This window comes from Mixophyes fleayi, chromosome 3 (genome assembly GCF_038048845.1).
Source record: "Mixophyes fleayi isolate aMixFle1 chromosome 3, aMixFle1.hap1, whole genome shotgun sequence".
Taxonomy (NCBI): Eukaryota; Metazoa; Chordata; class Amphibia; order Anura; family Limnodynastidae; genus Mixophyes; species Mixophyes fleayi.
In genome coordinates, this window is record NC_134404.1 from 230,645,596 (window position 1) to 230,667,792 (window position 22,197).

General features: G+C 44.6%; 1 protein-coding gene across 3 annotated transcripts in view; it reads right to left on the reverse strand.

Moving 5' to 3' along the window:
- The window catches only part of LOC142144427 (plasminogen-like), a 131,509-nt gene that overhangs the window by 100,248 nt on the left and 9,064 nt on the right, over window positions 1-22,197 (reverse strand). For all 3 annotated transcript variants that reach the window (XR_012689705.1, XM_075203272.1, XM_075203274.1), the window contains exons 2-4: window positions 15,380-15,494; window positions 7,031-7,170; window positions 5,519-5,633 (exon numbers count right to left, since the gene is read on the reverse strand). Coding sequence is in view for 2 of the 3 variants with exons in the window: in XM_075203272.1 (XP_075059373.1) it covers window positions 5,519-5,633; window positions 7,031-7,170; window positions 15,380-15,494 (370 nt within the window). In the remaining variant the exon portion in view is untranslated. The remainder of the gene's footprint in view (window positions 1-5,518; window positions 5,634-7,030; window positions 7,171-15,379; window positions 15,495-22,197) is intronic.

The window sequence follows — 22,197 nt, forward strand, 5'->3', positions numbered from 1 at the left end:
AGGTAATAGTGTGCGTAATTACCGTTATTACTTTACCTTTCACGCTGGATTTCAGCTCGCAGCTCAGGGAGCTGCAAGCTGAAATCTGGCTTAGTATTACCGTAATAGCATTAATACTTTTAACGCTGCGGGAAAAGGCAAAAATTGAATATGCCCCTCAATGTGGCGTTGTGTCAGGGGGAATTGAATCCCCCCCTAAATGTTACGGTCAGAATTGCTATGTTGCATCATTACACTTGAATAACCTACCTAAAGCAGCAGAAACAACTTCCTGACATGTGTACAAAGAATTTTTTTTTTCTCTTTCCTACTACACGCTCGGCAAATTCTATTCTATGGCAGAGTGTCACACTTCAATGCAGAAATCACAGCTAAGGAGCCCAGAATATGGTGAAACACACAATGTTTATTGCAGGACCAGATGGTGTAGTTATAGAATAAAAATTACAGGGAGATGCAGAAAGCAACTACCAGGAACACGGCTGAGGCAGGTAAACAGGTAATATGAAGAAATCCCAGGGAACAGGTGAACCAGGAGCGCAGGAGGGAACAGCACAGCAACATACAACAGCAACAACAACAATTACCAGCAATGAATGCAGGGAGTGGTAGGTATAAGCAGAGAGACACCCAGGTGCAAGGGATAATTGGTGAAACAAGTTAACCCCTAGTGATGAAAGGGAAAGCACAATATCAGCACCTCTGGTGAACAGAGGCACTACAGATAATACATAAACATAAGTCCAAAGTCCAGGAGGCAGATCCTGAAAGTAGCCCACCCCTTAGGGTGGATTCCAGACACACGTATTATCAAAAGTGACTTAAACAGTCTGAGTCATAGTCCAATGTAAGGGGCCTGGCATGCAGGTCCTCATCCAAGGGTGGAAAGGCGATGGAGATCATGCCAGAGAGAAGTTGATGCACTGCAGATCCTACTCTCTTCTTTCATCTTCTCTTCTTATGAGAATTACTCAGAACAGCAGCCTGTACCAATTGGGTGGAGCACAATTGTATCTCTTGGCCTGATGAGATTTGTGGTATTGCCGAATGTACGGAGGCCCCGCAAGATGGCATAGCGGGAGATGTTGCAAACTTGCCGATTACTGCCTCAGTAAACGACTGCAAGTTCGATAGGATGGGATGATTTGTCTCAATAAATGGGTTTATCCATTCCAAAAATTCTCCTCTAAAATGCAATATTATAAACAGTACCTGTCTCTGAGGGTTATTAACAAGGCTAGGTATGGAGGGAATATATGAAGCACAAAACCTCAGAAGGGCACTAAGTTGTGAAAGGTTCCCCTCAAAGATAGGTGAAGGCTCAGACTTGGCATCCATGGCAAGAGGCGGCTTGGACTTGGCAGGAGGCCAGGACTGGGCAGACGACTTGGCAGGGGGTCCGGACTGGACAGGCAACTTGGCAGGAGGCCCGGACTGGGCAGGCGACTTGGCAGGAGGCCTGGACTGGGCAGGCGACTTGGCTGGAAGCTCGGACTGGGCAGTATAGAGAGAAGCCTCAGATCGGACAGCACAGTGAGAAGCCTAATAGTGGATAGCACAGTGAGAAGCCTCAGAGTGGATGGCACTGTGAGATACCTCAGTGAGGACAGCACTGTGAGAAGCCTCAGAGCAGGCAGCACTAAGTGTCAACTCGGGCTTAACCGAATCAAGTGGCAACTCGGTCTAAACTGCATTAAGCTGCAACTCAGGCTAAAACGCATTAGGCGGGAACTTGGGCTGAACCGGACTAGGCACCAACTCGGTCTGAACCATCAGCAATGTTTCTGGAACGGAGTGGAGGGACAGGAGTGGAACAAGCTGTAGAGGAAGCGCCCATTAGAAATCAGGAGCAGCGCCCTCTCAGAAGCAGGCTCCAGGGGCAGCGCCTTCTCGGAAGCAGGATGGAAAACCAGTGCCCTGTCGGAAGCAGGCTGTAGCTCAAAAACTTAGACAGCGGCTGGCGACTCAGATCTGGAGATGGCGTCTGATGACTCGGATTTGGAGACGGCGGCTGGTAACTGGATTCTGGAGATGGTGGCTGGCATCTGGGATCTGGAGACAGCGGCTGGTAACAGGGATCTGGAGACGGCGGCTGGTAACTCGGATCTGGAGACAGCGGCTGGCGACCATTAACTGGAGACAGAGGCTGGCGACTCGGAACAGGAGACAGAGGCAGAAGCAGAGGCTGGAGGTTCAAGGTCAAAGATAGTGGCTAGAGACTCAAGACCAGAGACAATGGCAGGACACTCAGGACTGGAGACAATGGCAGGACACTCAGGACTAGAGACAATGGCAGGAGATTCAGGACTGGAGACAATGGCAGGAGACTCAGGACTGGATGCAGAGCCTGACACCTCAGAACTGGAGGCAGAGGATGGCATCTCAGGACAGGCAACAGGAGCTGGCACCTCAGGACAGGCGACAGGAGCTGGCACCTCAGGACAGGCGACAGGAGCTGGCACCTCAGGACAGGCGACAGCAGCTGGCACCTCAGGACTGGCAGCAGAGACACATCTCGAGTCAAGTGGCTGGAACTGGCACCTCGAGACAAGCAGCCGGAACAGGCACCTCTGGACTGGCGACTGGAACTGACACCTCTAGACTGGCTGCAGAGACTGGCATCTCAAGGCAGGCAGCCAGAACTAGCACCTCTGGACTGGTGGCCGAAACGGTGCCTTTAGGACAGGTGGCTGGAACTGGCGGGCTAGGCCTCATCCCGGGGAGCAGAACAGGCTGTAATGTGTGAAAAGGAAGTGAAGCGCAAATAAATCCAGAATGAGGAGGGGAATAATCAGAAGACAGTTCTGTAGGGTGTCGTGGTTTGCGGAGAGGACAGTCTTGTAAAAAGTATATATCACTGGCACAGTAGAGACATAATTTATTAGTTCTTCTGCGCCGCCGCTCCTCTTTGATCAGATGGGGGCGTGGACCACCTGTGAACCTGGAGTTTGTTAGACCGTAGTTCTTGGTGAACAGTAAATTTGTAGTAGCACTATTAAAAGATGATGTTTGCACTGATTCAGCAGCAGGGACAGTTGGTTGAGGCAAATCAACAGTATTTGAATTGTGAGAAACAAAATCTGACATTCTCCTGAATGGGTCCATAAGTAAGGCAGAATAATCATAATAAAATTATATCTTCTAGAGCCTGTAGCTGAGGTAGCTCAGTGATTTGCAAGGCAGACATGTTGCAGGAGTAAGCAAATGAAACCAATTGCAGGAAAAGTTCCAGGAATAAAGATCTGAAGCAGAATCTATCACACGGCTCCAAAGCTGTTTTTTGGGTTGGGCATACTGTCACACTTCAATGCAGAAATCACAGCTAAGGAGCCCAGAATATGGTGAAACACACAATGTTTATTGCAGGATGGTACAAACCGAATGGTGTAGGTATAGAATGAGGATTGCAGGGAGATGCAGAAAGCAAATACCAGGAACACAGCGATTCAGGTAAACAGGTAATATGAGGAAATCCCAGGGAACAGGTGAACCAGGAGCACAGCAGGGAACAGCACAGCAACATATAACAGCAATAACAACACTCACCAGCAAGGTATGCAAGGAATGGAAGGTATAAGTAGAGAGACACCCAGGTGCAAGGGATAATTGGTGCCACAAGTTAACCCCTAGTGATGAAAGGGAAGGGTCAATAGCAGCACCTCTGGTGAATAGAGGCACTGCAGATAATACATAAACACAAGTCCAAAGTCCAGGAGGCAGACCCTGAAAGTAGCCCCCCCTTCCCTTAGGGCAGATTCCAGACACACGTATTGTCATAAGTGATTTAAACAGTCTGAGTCATAGTCCACTGTAAGGGGCCTGGCATGCAGGTCCTCATCCATGGGTGGAAAGACGATGGAGATTATGCCAGAGAGAAGTTGAGGCACCTGCTCTCTATTTTTCACCTTGTCTTCTTATGAGAATTACTCTAAACAGGAGCCTGTACCAATTGTGTGGAGCACAGTTGTATCTCTTGGCCTGATGAGATATGTAGTATTGCCAAATGTACTGCAGAGGACTGCATGCAGATCCTGACACAGAGCAACTACTAAAGTATCAATCAGCCTCTGTGAATCATGAACAAAACTCTAAATACAAGAAGTTCACTATTTCACTATTGTCATATTCATGATCCATTGAACATGCCCCTGACCATTGGCAGTAGTATCTGCGACTATGTCCCAGTTTGGACATCCACACTGGTCACTGGTCAGTGACGATGGGGTGAAGGAGTAAGAAGCGATATCTGTGATATGGGTAAGTTTCTTCTAAAATTGCTTCCTTCACCTTCAGGTCACTAGGGGCACTGTCTGATCTGCCCCTGAAGTTAAAGGAAAATGACATCAACCAAGTTGAGATAAAACGTAGACAAGCCTTTAGTAAATAATCTACAAAGGTTTTGTTGAAAAACAAAGAAAAAATCAATTTACCTAATTTATTATGAGCAATGGATCTACTCCTTGGTTTTACACCAATGTGCCATCATGGTCTCCCTGCAAGGTGCAGGTCTATCCTTCACTCTCAAGAGACATGCTATTGAAATGCATACATCCCAGTTTTGTAGTACTTTAAATCAGGGCATAAAGCTAATGTACGTAGCAGTGATACACTGAGGGCTGGGTCACACTTTGGCAGCGTGTTTAGTTCTTATGAAGTACTAGGCCACTCCTTTCCCCCCTCCATTCCCCTCAAAATACCCATTTATTGCCACACACAGGATTGGCAGGTGCGTATTGCATCCGTTCTCCACTGAATTGCATTACAGACTAGCAGTGACTTGGACATACCTACCAAGTTTCCAAACTGCGGGACAAAGCTGTCTGAAATTGGGACATTGGGAGAAAACCCGTAAATCTGGACTGTAAAACTTAAATTGAGGTGTGTTCAAATGTGTTAACAAAAGTCCAACCTCCAATTGAACCACTCTATCATTAAATAAATATTTTTCCTATTTTTGCTAAAATATGAAAACTTGATCACCACCAGCTCAGAGTTAATGCAAAAATCAAGTTCTTTTGCAGAATGGAAATAGCCACAGAAAGGAGAGTCCCTAAAATTCACCCTCTCCACCCCATTACATTATAATCTCTAAGTCTTTTTCATGCAATGCTCTGAAAAACTAGGGACACTGGTCCTCCTACTCATTACAAGAACGCTCTCACTCTTCCAAGCAGCCAGTGCAAATGTCTTCACTCTGCAAACAATACCTTCTTATTCCACAAACCTATGCATTTGCATTGAGGCACATAGCACCATATTCAATAAGTTAAACTTATCTTACAATGGAAAATATTTTTGAGTAAAATAACTGGGCTTTCAATTGGTGTCTATGGATATTTTGTTTTCTGTATATCACTGAAATGAAAAAACAATGTTACATCCTACTCATAATAGTACATGGAAGCATGCAGAGGACTGTTCTCTGTCCTGAATATTTTAAGCAAAGTTTGGGAAAATTGATTGAAAAATAAAATGAAAGTAAACCTTATTTTACAGGGGAGAAAATGTTATGTCATACTTTGGGTTGTGGGGAGTGGTCGATCTCCACTTCTGACAAGCTTTCCCTGAATGTGTTTTGGATTGTGTTCCCCTGTAATCCTCTCCATTGCCTTTGATGCATTCTTCAAAGTAGGCTATAATAAATAATAAACATTAATTTTATAGAATGTTGCAATTATAGTGCATTAATAGCAATCTGGAGATAAAATAACAAGTGCAAGTTCTATTTTGTAAATAGTCACTAATACTTTAGGACTCTTACAAACTGGCTTTTAAATGCAAAACTGAGTGAGGCTATGACACGCCACATTTGCATGGAAATGCCCTGGCTCCAAAAGCTCAGGAGGGATCTTAGGAACTCACAAATGAGAGACTACAAAGAGTGGTATCTCTCATTACCTTACCAGTAGTGGGGGAAGATACTGACCACTGTGTGGATCTGGATTTGGATGAGGAGATTCCAGCTGAAGAGAGGTGAAAACATTAGAATTGCACCAGGGGGGAGATGATGGGGGATCACCAACCAGCACCAGATCCAATCGTGACACAAGGCCCCCCTATAATGGTCACCTATGATAGGTTGGGGGGGGATCTCAAATGCTCAAAATGATATACCCAAGCTGGTTGTGACAGTGGTCGAGTACTGAATTTGTCAGGGTCTAAGATGTCTATAAATGGAAGTGTGGATAGACAGGCTGTCCTAACTCCTGATTATTTCCAAGTGAGGCGTTCACCATCAACCTTTTCAGCTTGAAACAAGCTCCACAGGTGGAGTATGTAACCCCACTGTTGCTCTGTGTGTGTGCAGTCTCTGATGGGCTCCTAAGGACTACAACTCCCAGAAGCCCACAGGAGCTAGAAAGGAGAAACTGGGAGGGGAGGCAGCAGCAGAAATCCTGGGAAAGCAACAGTGGAAAACCAGCAACAGGAGATGTAGGTAGAAGTCTATCATCCTAAATCGCAATAGGGAATCAGGTGGAGGCACTGTCAGAAGATGAAGGCTGAGAAGGAGAAGTTATATATATCCATGCAGGACCACCTCTTCACTATTACAGAAAGGGAGTGTGAGCAGGTGCTACATTTATTAAATGCGGGGGGCAATAATGTACCATGGGGATGATGATAATAATGTAATGTGTGAAAATTGAATTAAAATGACTGTTAATAAGAGTTATTTATGTAATTTGGGCGAATAACACAATGTAGGGGTTATTTATGTAACGCGGGCCCCCACATTATACTTATAGCCCCATATATTAGTTGAATATGGGGTCCCTTTTTATGAAATGTGGGAGCTATTAATGTTATGTGGGGTTGACGGGGGCTATAAATATATTGTATATTCTAATTATGTCTCTCTTTTAAATGTGGACTCATAATGACAGGGATAATTTCCAGGAGGTGAATAGTGCCTATTTTTTCTTTTTAGCACTTTGAGAGTTGGGACTGTATTCACTTTGACCATGTACTCTACACATATGTGTATTTTTCTTTTTTTATTATATACATACATTTATAAGCATATTCTGACCTTCACATTGAGGAATAACACAATATTCATATCGAGTTGTGGGGTCTGTCGTATAACACCAAGGCCCAAATCCACCTTCATCTGGATTTCTACAAAAGTTTGCCTCTAGTCCAGCATTTGGGTACTGTTCAGGGGTAAAGCTGTTAAAGAAAATCATTACAAATATACGCAGTAACTACTCCAATGTCCAAAGCTAATTATATAGCACTTAAAAAGAGGTGGTTTAAAGGGTATGAAACTTTTCACTTGTGAGTAAGTCATATGCTAATTCATTATATGTTTGGATATGTATCTAAAGAAATGGACAAAGGCAGTTTGGTTTCTGTCTCTCTAGGCCCCCCTCCACTTGTAGAAAATAGTACAAAAATTCACCCGCTATAGACTGTACAATATAAATTGAAATGGACAAAGGCAGTTTGGTTTCTGTCTCTATAGGCCCCCCTCCACTTGTAGAAAATAGTAAAAAATTCACCCGCTATAAACTCTAGAATATAAATAGAACTTGAGAAAGGCAATTTGGTATCTGTCTGCATCATCCTCATCAACATCATCATTAGCGCCCTCGTCGCCTACACATATCTCCCCCTAATCCTCTTCTAAAGTGGCATCCTCAATTTGTATATCACCGGCTACACTCGGGCTGTTCAAGCACACATCAGCAGAACTGCTGAAAGGGCCCTTCTTTATGGGTACACTAACAGAATGCTCATGATTAGACATACCACTGGTGGATGGACTCTCCACAGGAATTGTTGTTATTTCTGATTCAGAGCATACATTATCCTCTAATGCCTCACTGTTTTCTTGCAGCTCGGCTTTCACGTGTAACAGTTGTTGTGCACCACTTTGAGACTCCTAATTACTTGGTCTTGCTTTGTCACGAGTGACCGTAAAAGAAGAAGGCTCGATAACATTTTTTGATCTGCCAGTAATAGAGTAATAGAGTAACAGTAATAGAGAAAGGCGAAGGCCTCATTCTTTCTTTGCCACTGCATGTGTAGAATGGCATGTTGGCAATTTTTTTTTAATCGGCAGTTAACTTTTCCTCAGTTACACTTCTTTTTCGCTTCAACACAGCAAATTTTTTTGGGTGTGTGTTTTTTACCCTGATTTAAAAAGACTATGTACTTTTACATCAGCCTAACCAGATGACGTACTGGGAACACTATCATCAGAACTGGAGCCAGAACCTGCTTGCTGATTCTGCTCATATGTGGACTGCTTTGAATCCATTTTAATGAGCCCAAACCACTTGTAGTGCAAAAAATTTAATAGATACTGCTGATAAATATCACTTTTGACAGCAAGAAAAATTAGTGTAAAACAGTAGTGAATATGGGACACCCCAAGGCACTTGTAGTGCAAAAATTGTATTAGTATCCCCAAAACTGCACTCTCTTCACCCCATTACATTATAATATGAAAGTCATGTTTATGCAAAGCTCTGTAAAACTTGAGGCATTGGTCCTCCTACTCAATGCTATGCAAGAAGCATTCTTCACTCTGTCCAACAGCCAGTGCAATTTTCTTCTCTACAAACGCCTTCTTGTTCCATAAACTATGTGCTTTGATGGATTTCTGTTTACACTTGTTCATATCGAGACACATGACACCACAAAAAGGCATTAATAATCAAGTGGTTAAACTTAACTTACAATGGAAAACTTATCTAAACTGGGTGATCGGGGGCGTGGCCTGGTGGAGCATGGAGTAGGCTGTGTACGGCGGAGCTCCCCAGCCTAAATATGCGGAATTAATATCCTGGCGTGAAACAACCCACTATACTTACCTGGTTCAGTGTCGGAACCTCACCCGCTTCATCCAGTCCAGGTCTGAGCTGTGTTGGCGGATCACGGAGGCTGAATTTGGCGCTGGTGTCCGGGGCTGTGCTGGAGCAGAGATCGCGCGGGAAGGAGGAGGGGGATCTTCATCTCCGGAGGTGCCTGGGTCGTCTGGCTGCGGGTGAACGGGCGTCCGCCCGGCTGGTGAGGAGGCTGTCTGGTGTGGAGAGGGGATGCCTGGTGGTTGCCGGTGAAGGAGCCGTGTTCCCGCCGGGAAGCGAGCCGCGGCGCCATCTTGGGAAGCGAGTATAAGAGGAGAACATACAGAGAGTGGCTGCTGTAGCATGCAAGTTTCTAGGTAAGCGTTGGAAACTTTGCCTGAAAAAGTAAAAAAGGGTACAGTCTGTGCCATTGCTGCCTGGAGGCTCTTTCTCCCTGACAACTCTCTGTGTGTAAGCTTGGGCAAGACTGTGTTCATTGATTGGCTCCCTGCTGGTCAAGTTCTGGTTACAGTCCCGACTGCTGCTGAATGCCTGCTGTGGATTCCTTTATTTGCCTGATATACGTGCAACATCTGGTGGCATACCCATTGATACCAGCATGGGTAAGCACTCTGCGAGCACTACTGCTGCGGGCAGATTGGAGAAGTATGCCCGTTCAAATCCTGCTACAGCACCGGGGGGAACTCCTGCATCTGAGCCGCAGGTGCCTCAGTCTTCTAAGGATGCAGAGACGCCTGTTGATGCTACTCTTCAAGAAGTCCTGAAAGCTATCGCTGCCTCTGAAAAGAAGGTAATGGACAAAATTGGAGAGGTACAGGTTGACTTGTCATTGATGAGGCAGGATTTTCAGAAGATTCGTGAACGTGTGTCGGAGACAGAGGCCCGTATATCCATATTAGAAGATACTACAGTTCCTTTGCCGCAGAAAGTTGCTGGATTGGAAGCTCAGATGGCGTCGGTTAAACAAAAAATGTCAGACATGGAGGGTCGCCTCAGACGCAGCAATGTTCGGCTGGTGGGTCTCCCTGAAAAGGCAGAGGGTGATGCTCCGGAGACATTCTTGGAAAATTGGATGATTCAGCTGTTTGGCAGAGGGGAGTTCACGGCCCAGTTTGCGGTGGAGAGGGCGCATCGAATCCCGACTCAGATGCCACCTCCTGGTGCGCAGCCACGCACATTTATTGCTAAACTGCTACATTATAAAGATCGGGATGCTATTCTCCGCCTGGCTCAGACCAAGGGCCCCCTACTGTACCAAAACCAAAGAGTGGCTGTGTTTCCTGACTTTTCGGGGGATGTACAAAAGAGCAGAGCCCAGTTTATACAGGTGAAGCGTCGCCTTCGTGAGATGCAGCTGCCGTATGCTATGCTTTTCCCGGCTAGATTGCGTGTGGTTGCAGATGGAATAACTCATTTCTTTGGATCTCCGTCGGAGGCGACTAATTGGTTGGACAGGAGAGCTCCTAGTGGTATTCGTCCGGATTGAAGATATCTTTGGTGACGTATGGATCTCCTGGACTGAAATGATGCTGTTAGAAATTGTATGCTTCAGATAGTTAAAATGTCTGAGTTATGCTTCACGAACCGAGATGGTGCTATTGAGGAATGTGTGCTTTTGATAGTTGTAATGTTTGAAACTTGCTCCAGTAATGTTTATCACTTGATTCATGTTCATATATAACTGAAATGTTGTGATTAATATTGTAGGTATTTGGTTGCTTATGATAATGTTAGTTATAAGGTTATTTTACTTAAAACTGCTGGATCTTATGGTTGGTGTTAATGGATGGTCTTGGTATGGAGGGTTAGAGGAGTACTAGGGGTGATTTTGTGGGCTGGGGAGCTTCCCTTGCTTAAAGGGTCGCGGTTTCCCTCTCCTTTTTTTTCGGTGCATACGAGTATTTCCATAAGTGTGTGGAGATAGGTGTGTGCGCTGTGTAAGGGGATGCGGGATAGTTATAAGGGGATCCAGGTATGTCTAAGTTGGGGGTGGATATACGGGGAGGGGGGTTGTTTGAATAGGGTAGGGAGGGGTAGGTTTTTTCAACGCAGTGACGGGTGTGGCACTTTATCTTTATGCAAATACTTCTGGATGATGAAATTGACTATTTTGTTATATGCTAATGTGGTTGGCTGGTGGCTGGGTGTCTGTCTGGGCTGAAGGGGGTTGACGTTTATGTGGAAATGTCACATATGTATTCCCTTGTGTTATGGCGACTGGGAAGATGGATAGGGGGTCTATTAAAATCCTGACTTGGAATGTTCGAGGTCTAAATGATAAAATTAAACGGTCTTTGGTCATATCCCAATTGAAAAAGTATGAGGCAGATGTTATATGTTTAACTGAAACTCATTTAGTGGGAGGTAAAGTGATGGCCCTTAAGAAACCGTGGGTTGGGTGGGCATACCATGCTACTCATACAGGTCATTCTAGGGGGGTATCTCTCCTTATACATAAGAAAGTAAATTTTATTTTGGAAATGGTGGAGTCAGACCCATTAGGTAGATATGTTTTTGTGAGAGGCATTTTTGATTCTAAGCGTATAAACTTACTGTCGGTATATGTTCCCCCCCCTTATAGTGGGGAGGTCCTAAAAAAGTGCAGTGATTTTATTTCTCTTTCTCCTGATACTCCAGTGATTTGCTGTGGGGATTTCAATAATGTGATGGATTCTAATGTTTATAGGTGGAGGGAGGTGGGGGATACTACATATGCCAAAAAATCAAAATTTGCTGATGTGGTGGAAGAGATGGGTTTGGTGGATGTGTGGCGTCTGAGGCATCCGGCAGAGGTCTGTTTCTCCTGTTATTCCACTTCATATAATGCTTTCTCCCGAATAGATCTAGGACTTGTATCAAAGGAGTTACTGCCGGCTGTCTCCGATGTTGCATATTTACCAAGGGGGATTTCAGATCATTCTCCGTTGGTATTAACAGTTAGGCTTACTGTGTCTCGGGGTCAAGCATTTTGGAGGCTTAACCCCTTTTGGTTGACACTATTGCAGGATGGAAATACCTCGGAGTCCCAATGGGAAGAGTATTTTGCTACTAATGCGGACACGGCGGCCCCGCCTCTTGTCTGGAACTCATTTAAGGCTTTTTTAAGAGGTTCCTTAATCAGAAGTATTAATTGTTTCAAAAGAGAGTATAGGTTGAGAGGTGATAGATTGGAAAAAGAGGTTGTGCGGTTGGAGGAGGTGTATCTCTCTTCTCATGTGGCTTCTGATAGGATGGCTTGGCTGGCGGTACAGAGAGAATGGTCGGATTACTTGTTAGATAAATCAAGGCGTAACTTGTTATTTGTTAAGCATACTCAATATTTTGAAGCGGATAAATGTGGTAGGTTTTTGGCTTATTTAGCTAGGTCAGAAGGGGCGGTTGCTGTAGTGGAGGGGATTACAGATACTTTGGGTGTTGTGCATACCTTGACTGAAGAGATCAGTGATGTTTTTTATGTGTATTTTAAGGATGCTTATGCGTCAAGAGCTGAGTACTCAGACTTTGATTTGGACGTGTATTTAGCGGATGTTTCCTTACCTGAACTGAGTGCAGATGGTAGAGAAAGTTTGGACGTGTCAATTACTGATGAGGAGATTGTAGCTGCGATAGCCTCGTTTCCAAATGGCAGGGCTCCGGGCATAGATGGGATACCCATAGAGTTGTATAAGAAGCATCTGGGGTTCTTTGTGCCTCGTTTGAAAGACATATTTACAAGCTTTAGAGATCAGGGGTGTGTGTCTCCGTCTATGTCTGAAGCCCTTATAGTCCTTATCCCTAAAGCGGGAAAGGATCCCTTGTTTCCAGAGTCATACAGACCGATATCGTTACTGACAACGGATATTAAGATTTTGGCAAAAATTTTGGCGACACGTTTGAACCGGGTGATTAGTGAGGTAGTGCATCCTGACCAAACTGGGTTTATGCCGGGAAAATCTACCGCTATAAATTTGCGTAGGCTTTTTTGTCATCTGCAGCTGCCCCACCCTGCGGAGGAGGAGGCGGTGGTGGTGTCCTTAGATGCTGCTAGGGCCTTTGACTCGGTGGAGTGGAGGTACTTGTGGGCGGTGCTGTTGAAATTCGGGTTTGGCCCGGTTTTTATTCAGTGGGTTCGACTGCTGTACTCTTGCCCTACAGCTAGAGTCTGTGTAAATGGCTTTGTGTCTCGTCAGTTTGTTATGGGCAGAGGTACCAGACAGGGGTGCCCTCTGTCCCCCACTCTGTTTGCTCTGGCCATAGAGCCATTGGCATGTGTGATTAGAATGCAGTCAGATATTACTGGATTACGAATGGGCTGCAGGATGGACAAGATTGCCCTTTATGCAGATGATATGCGGCTTTTTGTGTCATATCCTGATAAAGCATTGCCAATTTTACTCCGTGTGGTCTCGGTGTTCGGTAGGTACTCGGGGCTTTTGATTAATTGGAGTAAATCCAGTGTAACTCCGATTAAGGGTACCTGCCCTACGGGGCAAGTTTTGCAGACTCCTCTTAAATGGACCCCGATATTTAAATATCTTGGTATCTGGATTTCTAGTGATATGGGTCAATATATCCAGTGTAATGTTCAGCCTCAGATTGACTATCTTAAGAGCCGGATTGGGGTATGGAAGCAGCTGCCATTGTCGGTCACAGGTAGAATTAATTTGATCAAAATGATAATTCAACCAAAGTTTTTGTATGTTTTACAGCAGTCACCGGTATATATCCCCCATAGCATATTTCGCTACATTGAACATCTCATGGCCTCTTTGGTGTGGGCAGGCAAGAGAGCAAGAGTTAAGCTTACCACCTTATATCATTCCCGAGGATCAGGGGGCCTGGCTTTGCCAAATCTACGGCTTTATTATTTTGCCTCCCAGTTGACACATATTGAGGTATGGTTCCGGTCGCGGTTGGGTGTAGATTTGCATGACTTTTTAGTTTCTGAGACAGGCTCTAATCATATGCGTGTGCAATTTCTTCTGGCTGGAAGAAAGGCTGTGAGGGACCCCCCTTTGTTAGTACAGGCCATGAAAATTTGGCGACTGTCATCCCAGCTTGGGGGTGGATTGGACTTGGACCCGTGCACTCCACTTTGGGATAATTTGGATTTTGGAGAATTGATTAGGATGGAGGGAGTTGGAGCTTGGCGAATTTATAACATAATACATATTGGACAACTGTATGAGAGTGGAATATTATATTCATTTGAGCAACTTCAGAGTTTATATGAGATACCTAGGGGTTACTTTTATAGATATTTGCAGTTACGACATGCTCTGGCCTCGCAGTTTCGGGAAGCTGCCCCGAGCTTTAGTGTGGATTCATTAAGGGTGCAACTCTCAAGGTTGGGCCAAAGGCGGCAAATTTCATTTTTGTATTCAATATTGATGGAAGGATCGGGTGAAGGGGGATTGCCGGAGCTGCGATGCAGGTGGGAGGGTGATCTAGGGCGTCTTAGTGACAAAGCATGGAATGTGGTGTTATGTAGCCCGAAAGAGGTCACTGCATCAATCAAATTTCGCCAGGTCCAGTTCTTTCTGTTACACAGAGCATATCTCACCCCTCTTCGGCTTTCTAAGTTTGATGGGGGTCAGAGGGTTCTGTGTCCCAGGTGTAGGAGCGAGAAAGGGGACTTTTGGCATATGATTTGGGAATGTCCGCTGGTCTCATCCTTTTGGGGAAAGGTGGAGGATTGTATTAAAAGACTGGAGGTGGGAGTAGTGGCCTTGACTCCAAAACTCTGTATGTTTGGCTTAGGCTTGAGCAAGAAAACCCGTAGACTTATTAGACTGCTTATCAACACACTACTCATGTTAGCAAAGGTGGTGATAGCTAGGAAATGGATGGCACCTGAAGGTCCGACTTTGAATAACTGGATCGACCTTGTTAATGATACAGTCGGCCATGAAAGATTCATGTACACTAGCAGGAACCTAGTGGATAAGTACGAGAGAATATGGTACAGATGGAGGATATCCCCATATGTCACGGAAGGATTGAGGGAGGTGGAGCTCTCCTAATGTAATGCTTGGGGCAGACATCCAGCCACTTAGTAATATGTCATTAAAGTCAACGATTATATTCTGTATTATCAAAAATGTATTATCATTTTACTGTATCTTGAAAATGTGGAAGGTGTGCATACCTTGGCTTGAAAATCTGAATGTCAATGCTTTTTTTTTTTTTTTTTTTTGATCCTATTGTGTATGTGTATTTTACGATACCTGTATCACTGTGTGGGATATATTTGGGGCTTTAGCCTTCTCTTATGGGCTTTCTTTTTTGTTGTAGTGTTTAGAATGTTAAGAAAAGATAAAAAATACAATAAAGTCTTACCTGATTTAAAAAAAAAACTGGGTGATCAATTGGTGCCTATGGAGATTTTGTTATCTGCTTATCACTTAAATGAAAAAACAATATGTTACCTCTTAATTATAATAATACATGAAAGTTCGCTGTACTGAATGACTTAAACAATAATTGGTTATAATGATTGAAAAATAAAGTCACATTTACAGGTGAGTGGGGGCTAAATGTTTAAATGTGGTGGATTGCATTTTAATTAAAACAATGTTATGTCATACTTTGGGTTGTGGGGAGTGGTCGATGTCCAGTCCTGACATGTCTTCCCTGAATGCGTTTTGGATTGTGTTCCCCTGTAATCTTTTCCATTTCCTTTGATGCAATCTTTGAGGTAGGCTGTAATAAATAATAAATATTTATTTTATAGATGTTGTAATTAGAATATATCAAATGCAAGTTCCATTTTGTAAATAGTCACTGATACTTTAAGGCCATTACCCACTGGCGTTTAAATGAAAATAATATTGGTTATACCTTTGATGTTGGGAAAGGTGTCAGCAGTGTTAGGTGGATGTGAAGCCACAGACACCTTTAACATAACAGGTTGCTGTTTATTGAACTTGATAACAACAGATTTATGCAGGTGCTCACAGTGATGTTTGCAGTAGTGCAGCAACAGGTAAATAGTTTTATGCAGTTTGTATATACTTGTATCCTTATACACTTGTATGCAGGCTTGGTGGTATATTCACTGTTATACTGTCTGTCTGCATGTTCGTGCAGCAGCTTGTGGTGGTCAAGCTCCTATATTATATATAGTGCCTCCGGTCACTATTAGAGTCACTTTAAGAGACTTTGCTGTGTAACGGTACGCAGCCAGCTATACTGCGTCCGTTCTGTTCACTGTTTCTGATAGAAGTGCAGCGCGAAAAGCCGAACTTCTGGTTTTGGACATCAGCACATGCACAGTAGCGCATTGCGGACATAGGCGTCCTGCCCCACTTCCCTTCTACCACTACTAGACCACCGGGGAAAACGGGTTGCTATGGCGACAGAGCGTAGTGCTCCTATTCCTACAAATAAAACCCATTCTGTTCTATATGTCCACACTTATTTTCTGTCATACTTGCAAATGTGTACATTTTAATGGACACTGCTTGAATCTTTTTAGTGCATTCAAAGCATGTCACCACACTTGAAACAATGTATGTTAATTTCTATGTGTAGATATCCACTAGGGGTTCACAAGAACAGTGACACCATTATTGTTCTGTATTTTTCCCATTCTTGTCGTTGCTCATTCATTCCAATGACCCATTTATTTCAATCGGAATGTACTTTACAGGTAAAAGCCCCATTGAAATAAATAGGCTGTTGAAATTGCCTATTTATACAAATGACATTTCACAGCATTATTTTTTGTTTGTCATATCAATAGAGAGACAAATTGCCTCTATTCATGTGTAATCAAATCAAGGACTCCCTGTGATATTCAACACTGTTGCCCAATAACAACATGGCAAGCTTAGGATAACATTTGTGATTCGTTGAGCTGCTAATGAGACTTTAGGAAAATTGATTCTTCTGTCATTCCATGGCAGGGTTCCCACCGTACAGATTGCAGCATCTTTTAGACCTTTAATCCACTGACAGTGTAATGATCTTTAATTATAATAAAGATATCATGCTTTTGCTAATGTTTTAACACTAGTAAAATGATGTTAATGGGTTCTTATGGCTCCATACTCTCTTGCGCTTACACCCACAGTCTAGGGCACTGGTGGAGAGGCAACATCTTTTAGATGCTTCATTGAATTGCATACCCTACATTGACCTCCAAACACAATGAACAGTGGCATATTCATCAAGGATACAAGATGTACAGTGCTTATGGACACATGAACATTGAAGGCCCTCATTCTGGCCCCATGACTTATGGACCCATCTTTTATCCATAAGGCTGACCCGTCGCTGGCTGCCTCCTTTTTTTTTAAATCTTTTTTTAATTTCTTGTATGGTGTGAGAGGGGCACCTGAGGCCCTGGTCTTGGCTTATGAGGGCTAACTGTGGCCTATAGGTGTTCAACACTGGCATTGGGCTATTTCATGGTGGATGGCCCTATCCATTCACAGTATTAAATATCCTTCTGCTGATAGCAGGGCTCAGCCTCCTGCACTGGCTGGATCAGCTCTTTGTCTGTCAGCCATTTACAGGATGCCTAGGTTGACAGGCAGGATGCACAGCCAGTCAATGCAGGGAGCTGATCATTCCTGTTCCCCTGTGCTAGCTACCCACTCTTCGTTACTCTCCTTCCCTCTTCTCATCTCCTCCTCCTACTCTTACTTTCCATCCCCATGGGCCAAACCCCCCTCCATCCCTCAGCACATATAGGACAGATGACAGTTTTTCACTTATGCAAAGCAATGAGCATGGTGTTGTGGTGTTACAACCACTTAATCTAATCCATACCTGAACTGCACTTTTTAGCCATGTTGCTATCAGGAAGTATCAGTGATGTAACTATAACATCTCCTTGGAAAAGTACTTCAGGAATTAAATTCCACCTCCACAGGGAACACTCAGGAGTTGAATGAATTAAGCTACAATTGTTATTTCTGTTTGCTCCCTATTGTCCACGAGTGAGCTTCACAGACAGCAAGGAGCCTGACACAGCAGGGGTCACCTGAGGGAAGATACCTGGGGAGGTAGGGGAGGGGGCTGGATAGTGTAAGCAGCCCACCAATCAAGACCTTTTACAACTCTCCTGGGCAGGCAGTTCCCAAGGTGGGATCAGGAGGTGATAAAGGAGGTTACCCTGGGAGCTGGACATATGTGTGACTAACTTTGGCCAAGAGGTGGTGCTCTGCCAGAGATGTGCTGTGGAACATATCTCACTGGATTTATTTGAACTGATTTCCTCACTTGTTTGACCTGCTATTGATAAGGGGGCCGTGCTATATTTAATCCTGTTCTGCAGAATAAATCAACCATCTATTTTTCCTCTAATACCATGTCTGAGTGATTTGAGAACCACGTATCCTCACATTTGGTGGCAAGCGGTGAGATCACTCAGTGACAAGCATGGAATTGGAAAGACAAAGCAGAATGAAGACAGCAGCACAAACATACAGAAACACCAAGAAAGGAATCCTGCAGGAACTTTGTCAGGCAAGAAAAATTGAAATCAACTCAACGGATACCAGGGTGTCCCTAATTGAAAAAATTGGCTCAGTGGGATGTAAAAAACCCTGGTGAGGAGGAGGAAGAGAGGGACATGGTTCAGGACCCATCAGGGGAACTCAGTAATGGAACCGGGGAGGGGGTTGACAACCCAGGCAGCTGCAATAACCGTCAGCAACTCGTAACAGCTGCAGATTTGGTTGGATGTACTTGGACCAGGAGTTACTGCACATGAGAGGGCAGCAGTATTGGGAGAAGAGCTGGGTAGACCGGTGGTGGTACCTGCAATGGCATCAGTGTCAGTATTGGAAGGAAGACAGATGCCACGATTGGCCAGTTACTTTGTGGGAGCTATCACACAGTTGAGCATGGGCTTTCGAGACAGCTCCTGAGGACCCACCCTGTTGGATCAGCTGCCACACCACCTGAACTGCTGTTGGTGAGTAACGCTGTACCAGACTTACCTGACATTGACATGAATCTGGAGGGGTAGATAGGACTGCATTTAGGGAAGCCCAATGGACTGACCAATCCTTAGATGGCCTCCGCATTGTGACAGAAAGGACCGATTGGGGACCTCAGGAGGATAGGATCATGTGGGAAGAGGGGAGGTTGTACCGAGTGCCCGCCAAGGCTGACCCTCTAGAGCCAGGAGTGGCTAGGAAGCAGCTGATCGTTCCTCAGCAGTACCGTCACTGGTTAATAGCACTAGCCCTTGACATCCCCCTAGCTGGCCCGCTTGCTACAACATTTCTTCTGGCCTGGAGTTAACCAGGAGGTCAAATACTATAGGTCCTCATGCGATGTATGCCAGCGCCTTGGGGGACCCCCCCGTCAGGAACCACTACAGTCTATGCCCATCATAGGTGAGCCATTTAGGAGGGCAGCCATGGACATTGTGGGACCTTTTAAGAAACCTAGCCGAAAAGGGAAGAAGTACATCCTGACCGTAGTCGACTAAGCGATTAGATACCCCTAGACAGTGGCACTAGCATCCATAGATGCTGAACATATTTCCAGGCTCTCATGAATATCTTTAGCCATGTAGGATTCCCTCAAGAAGTATTCACCGACCAAGAGAAGCAATTTCAAGTGGACTTGCTGCAGACAGTATGGGACAAATTTGGGGTCCATCCCTTACACACAATCCTTTACCATCCCCAGACGAATGGTCTTTGTGAGAGATTTAATAGGACCCTTAAGCAGTTGCTGCGGGCATATGCTGAGTCGGAGGGGGGAGACTGGGAAAAATCATTGCACCAGCTATTATTCGTGTACCGCAAAGTGCTGCAGCATTCTACCGGGTTCTCTCCTTTTGAGTTATTATATGCTCGAAGGGTACGGGTCCCTCTCGACCTATTCTGGGAAAGCTGGGAAGGGTCATTCCAGGAACCTGAGGTTCCAGTCTTGGAATATGTGGTACAAATGAGGGATAGACTGCAGAGGTTGATGCAGCTCGCTCATGACCATACTTTTGGGGCACAGGAACAGCAGCGCCATTATTACAACCAGGGGACTCGAGAAAGGGAGTTATAAGTTGGACAGAAGGTGATGGTGCTAGTACCTGCCAGAAAGCACAAGTTACAGGCGACCTGGGCAGGGCCCTATAACTTAGTGGGTAGACAGGGCCGGGTAGATTATAGTATTGCACTAGATCGAATCGGGAAGCGGGTGGGTACCTATCACAATAATAGGTTAAAAGAGTACGTCACCAGGGAAATAGGGGCCCAAGAAATACCGGAGTACACGCTTCTGCGTGGATTATAGGAAATTGAACGAAGTGACGGTGACAGACACGTATCCTATGCCCCAGGTGGATGAGCTGTTAGACAGGCTGGACCTTAGTAAGGTGTACTGGCAGATACCCCTTACCAGGGAGGCACAGGGGCGGTAAGCAATTTACCACTCCGTTTGGACTGTTTAAGTTTACTGCCATAACCTTCGGAATGAAGAATGCCCCGGCCACCTTTCAGCGTACATTAGACCAGTTGCTGACAGGGTGTGAGCAGTTTGCCCAGGAATAACAGGATGATATAGCTATTTTTTTGAGACCTGGGAGGAATACCTGAAACATGTGGCCCAAGTATTAGCCGAATTAGCCAGGCAGGGTCGACGATTAAATAGAGCAAATGTCAGATGGAGATGGTGGAGGTGTTGTACCTCGGGCACAGGGTTGGTGGAGTAAATATTCCACCGGAACCAGCAAAAATTGATGCCATCCTGAATTGGCCTCATCCCACCAACCAATAAACCTTGGGATGGCGGCGTACTATTGCAAGTTCGTGTCCCAGTACAGCACCATTGTCAAACCGCTAACTGATTTGACGACCAAAAAGTACTCCGGACAAATTGACTGGACCCCTGATTGTGAGCATCCTTTTCCCAGCTTAAGGATATATTGTCCTGGTCCCCAGTATTGGCAGTCTCTGAATTCCGGCGGCGGTTCATTGTGAAAGCAGATGCCTCGGGCTGTGGAATAGGAGCTGTCTTGATTCAAGTAGGAGAGTATTGTTGTGAACACCCAATGGCGTATCTTTCCTGGAAACTTGTTGATTGCGAGATAGCATACGCCACTATTGCAAAGGAGTGCCTATCCATAGTTTGGGCTCTCAAAAAGTTGCAGCCATACTTATATGGGCGCGAGTTTTCGGTGGTCACAGATTATAATCCCCTTAGTTGGCTACATTGCACCGCAGGGGACAATGGATGGTTGCTGAGATGGAGCTTGGCCTTACAACTGTATAACTTTTCTAACTCTCACAAAAAGTGTAAAGATCATGGAAATGCAGATGGCCTGTCTCGTCAGCAGGAACCAGACTCCAAGCCTCATCGTGCCTGTGGAACTGTCCAGCCATTTTCTCTCACCATGGGGTGCATGGACTAAAAAGTGGGGGGAGGAATGTAAAGCAACGGGCATGGTGTATGGTGTTACAACCCCTTAATCTAATCCATACCTAAACTGCACTTTTTAGCCATGTTGCGATCAGGAAGTTTCAGTGATGTAACTATAATATCTCCTTGGAAAAGTACTTCATGTGTTTAAATTCCACCTCCACAGGGAACACTCAGGAATTGAGTGAATTAAGCTACCATTGCTATTTCTGTTTGCTCCCTATTGTTCACTAGTGAGCTCTACAGACAGCCAGGAGCCTGACCCAGCAGGGGTCACCTGATGGAAGATAGCTGGGGAGGTAGGGAAAGGGGCTGGATAGTGTAAGCAGCCTACCAATAGAGACCTTTTACAAATCCCCTGGGCAGGCAGTTCCCAAGGTGGGATTGGGAGGTGATAAAAGAGGCTACCCTGGGATAAAATAAACAGTACATATACAATCATTCATGATAGGGTCATTGAATGGATTTGTGTTTCGATTTGGAGGAGAAATCTGTGGAGGAGATTTTGAGATGCCTAATAACATTGAGAAGCTTGTAAGCATACATCCTTTGGGGGATATGTTATAATGCCACAATAATTTTTGGTGTGATTCCATTTGTCCATCACAAGGTGGAAGAGCTACTTCTTTCTGGGAACTTTTTGGACTATCTATCTTTTAGTCTGAAATATATTGCACTATTTCTCTCCCTGTTTTTGTATTTTATGAGTCTAATTATCAGACCATAAGAGAAAAGATTAAGAAAATATATCGCTATCCTTTTGGAGGAAGTGATTTGGAATAGAATCGATAAGGAACTTATCATCTCAACATATGTGAAAAGGTGCGCGCCCAGTGTATATGTTTATATTGTATATATCATGTCTATTTGTGGAGAAAAGTGGATTCTCCATTACATATACTAGGCTGCACACTGACTGAAGCGCCATATTGATCAATCATTTTATTGTATATTAGCCTTAGACAAAGATCACCACGCTGCTGGTAATTGAAACAGCCTTTTTACAGTTACTATAATGAGTTTTATT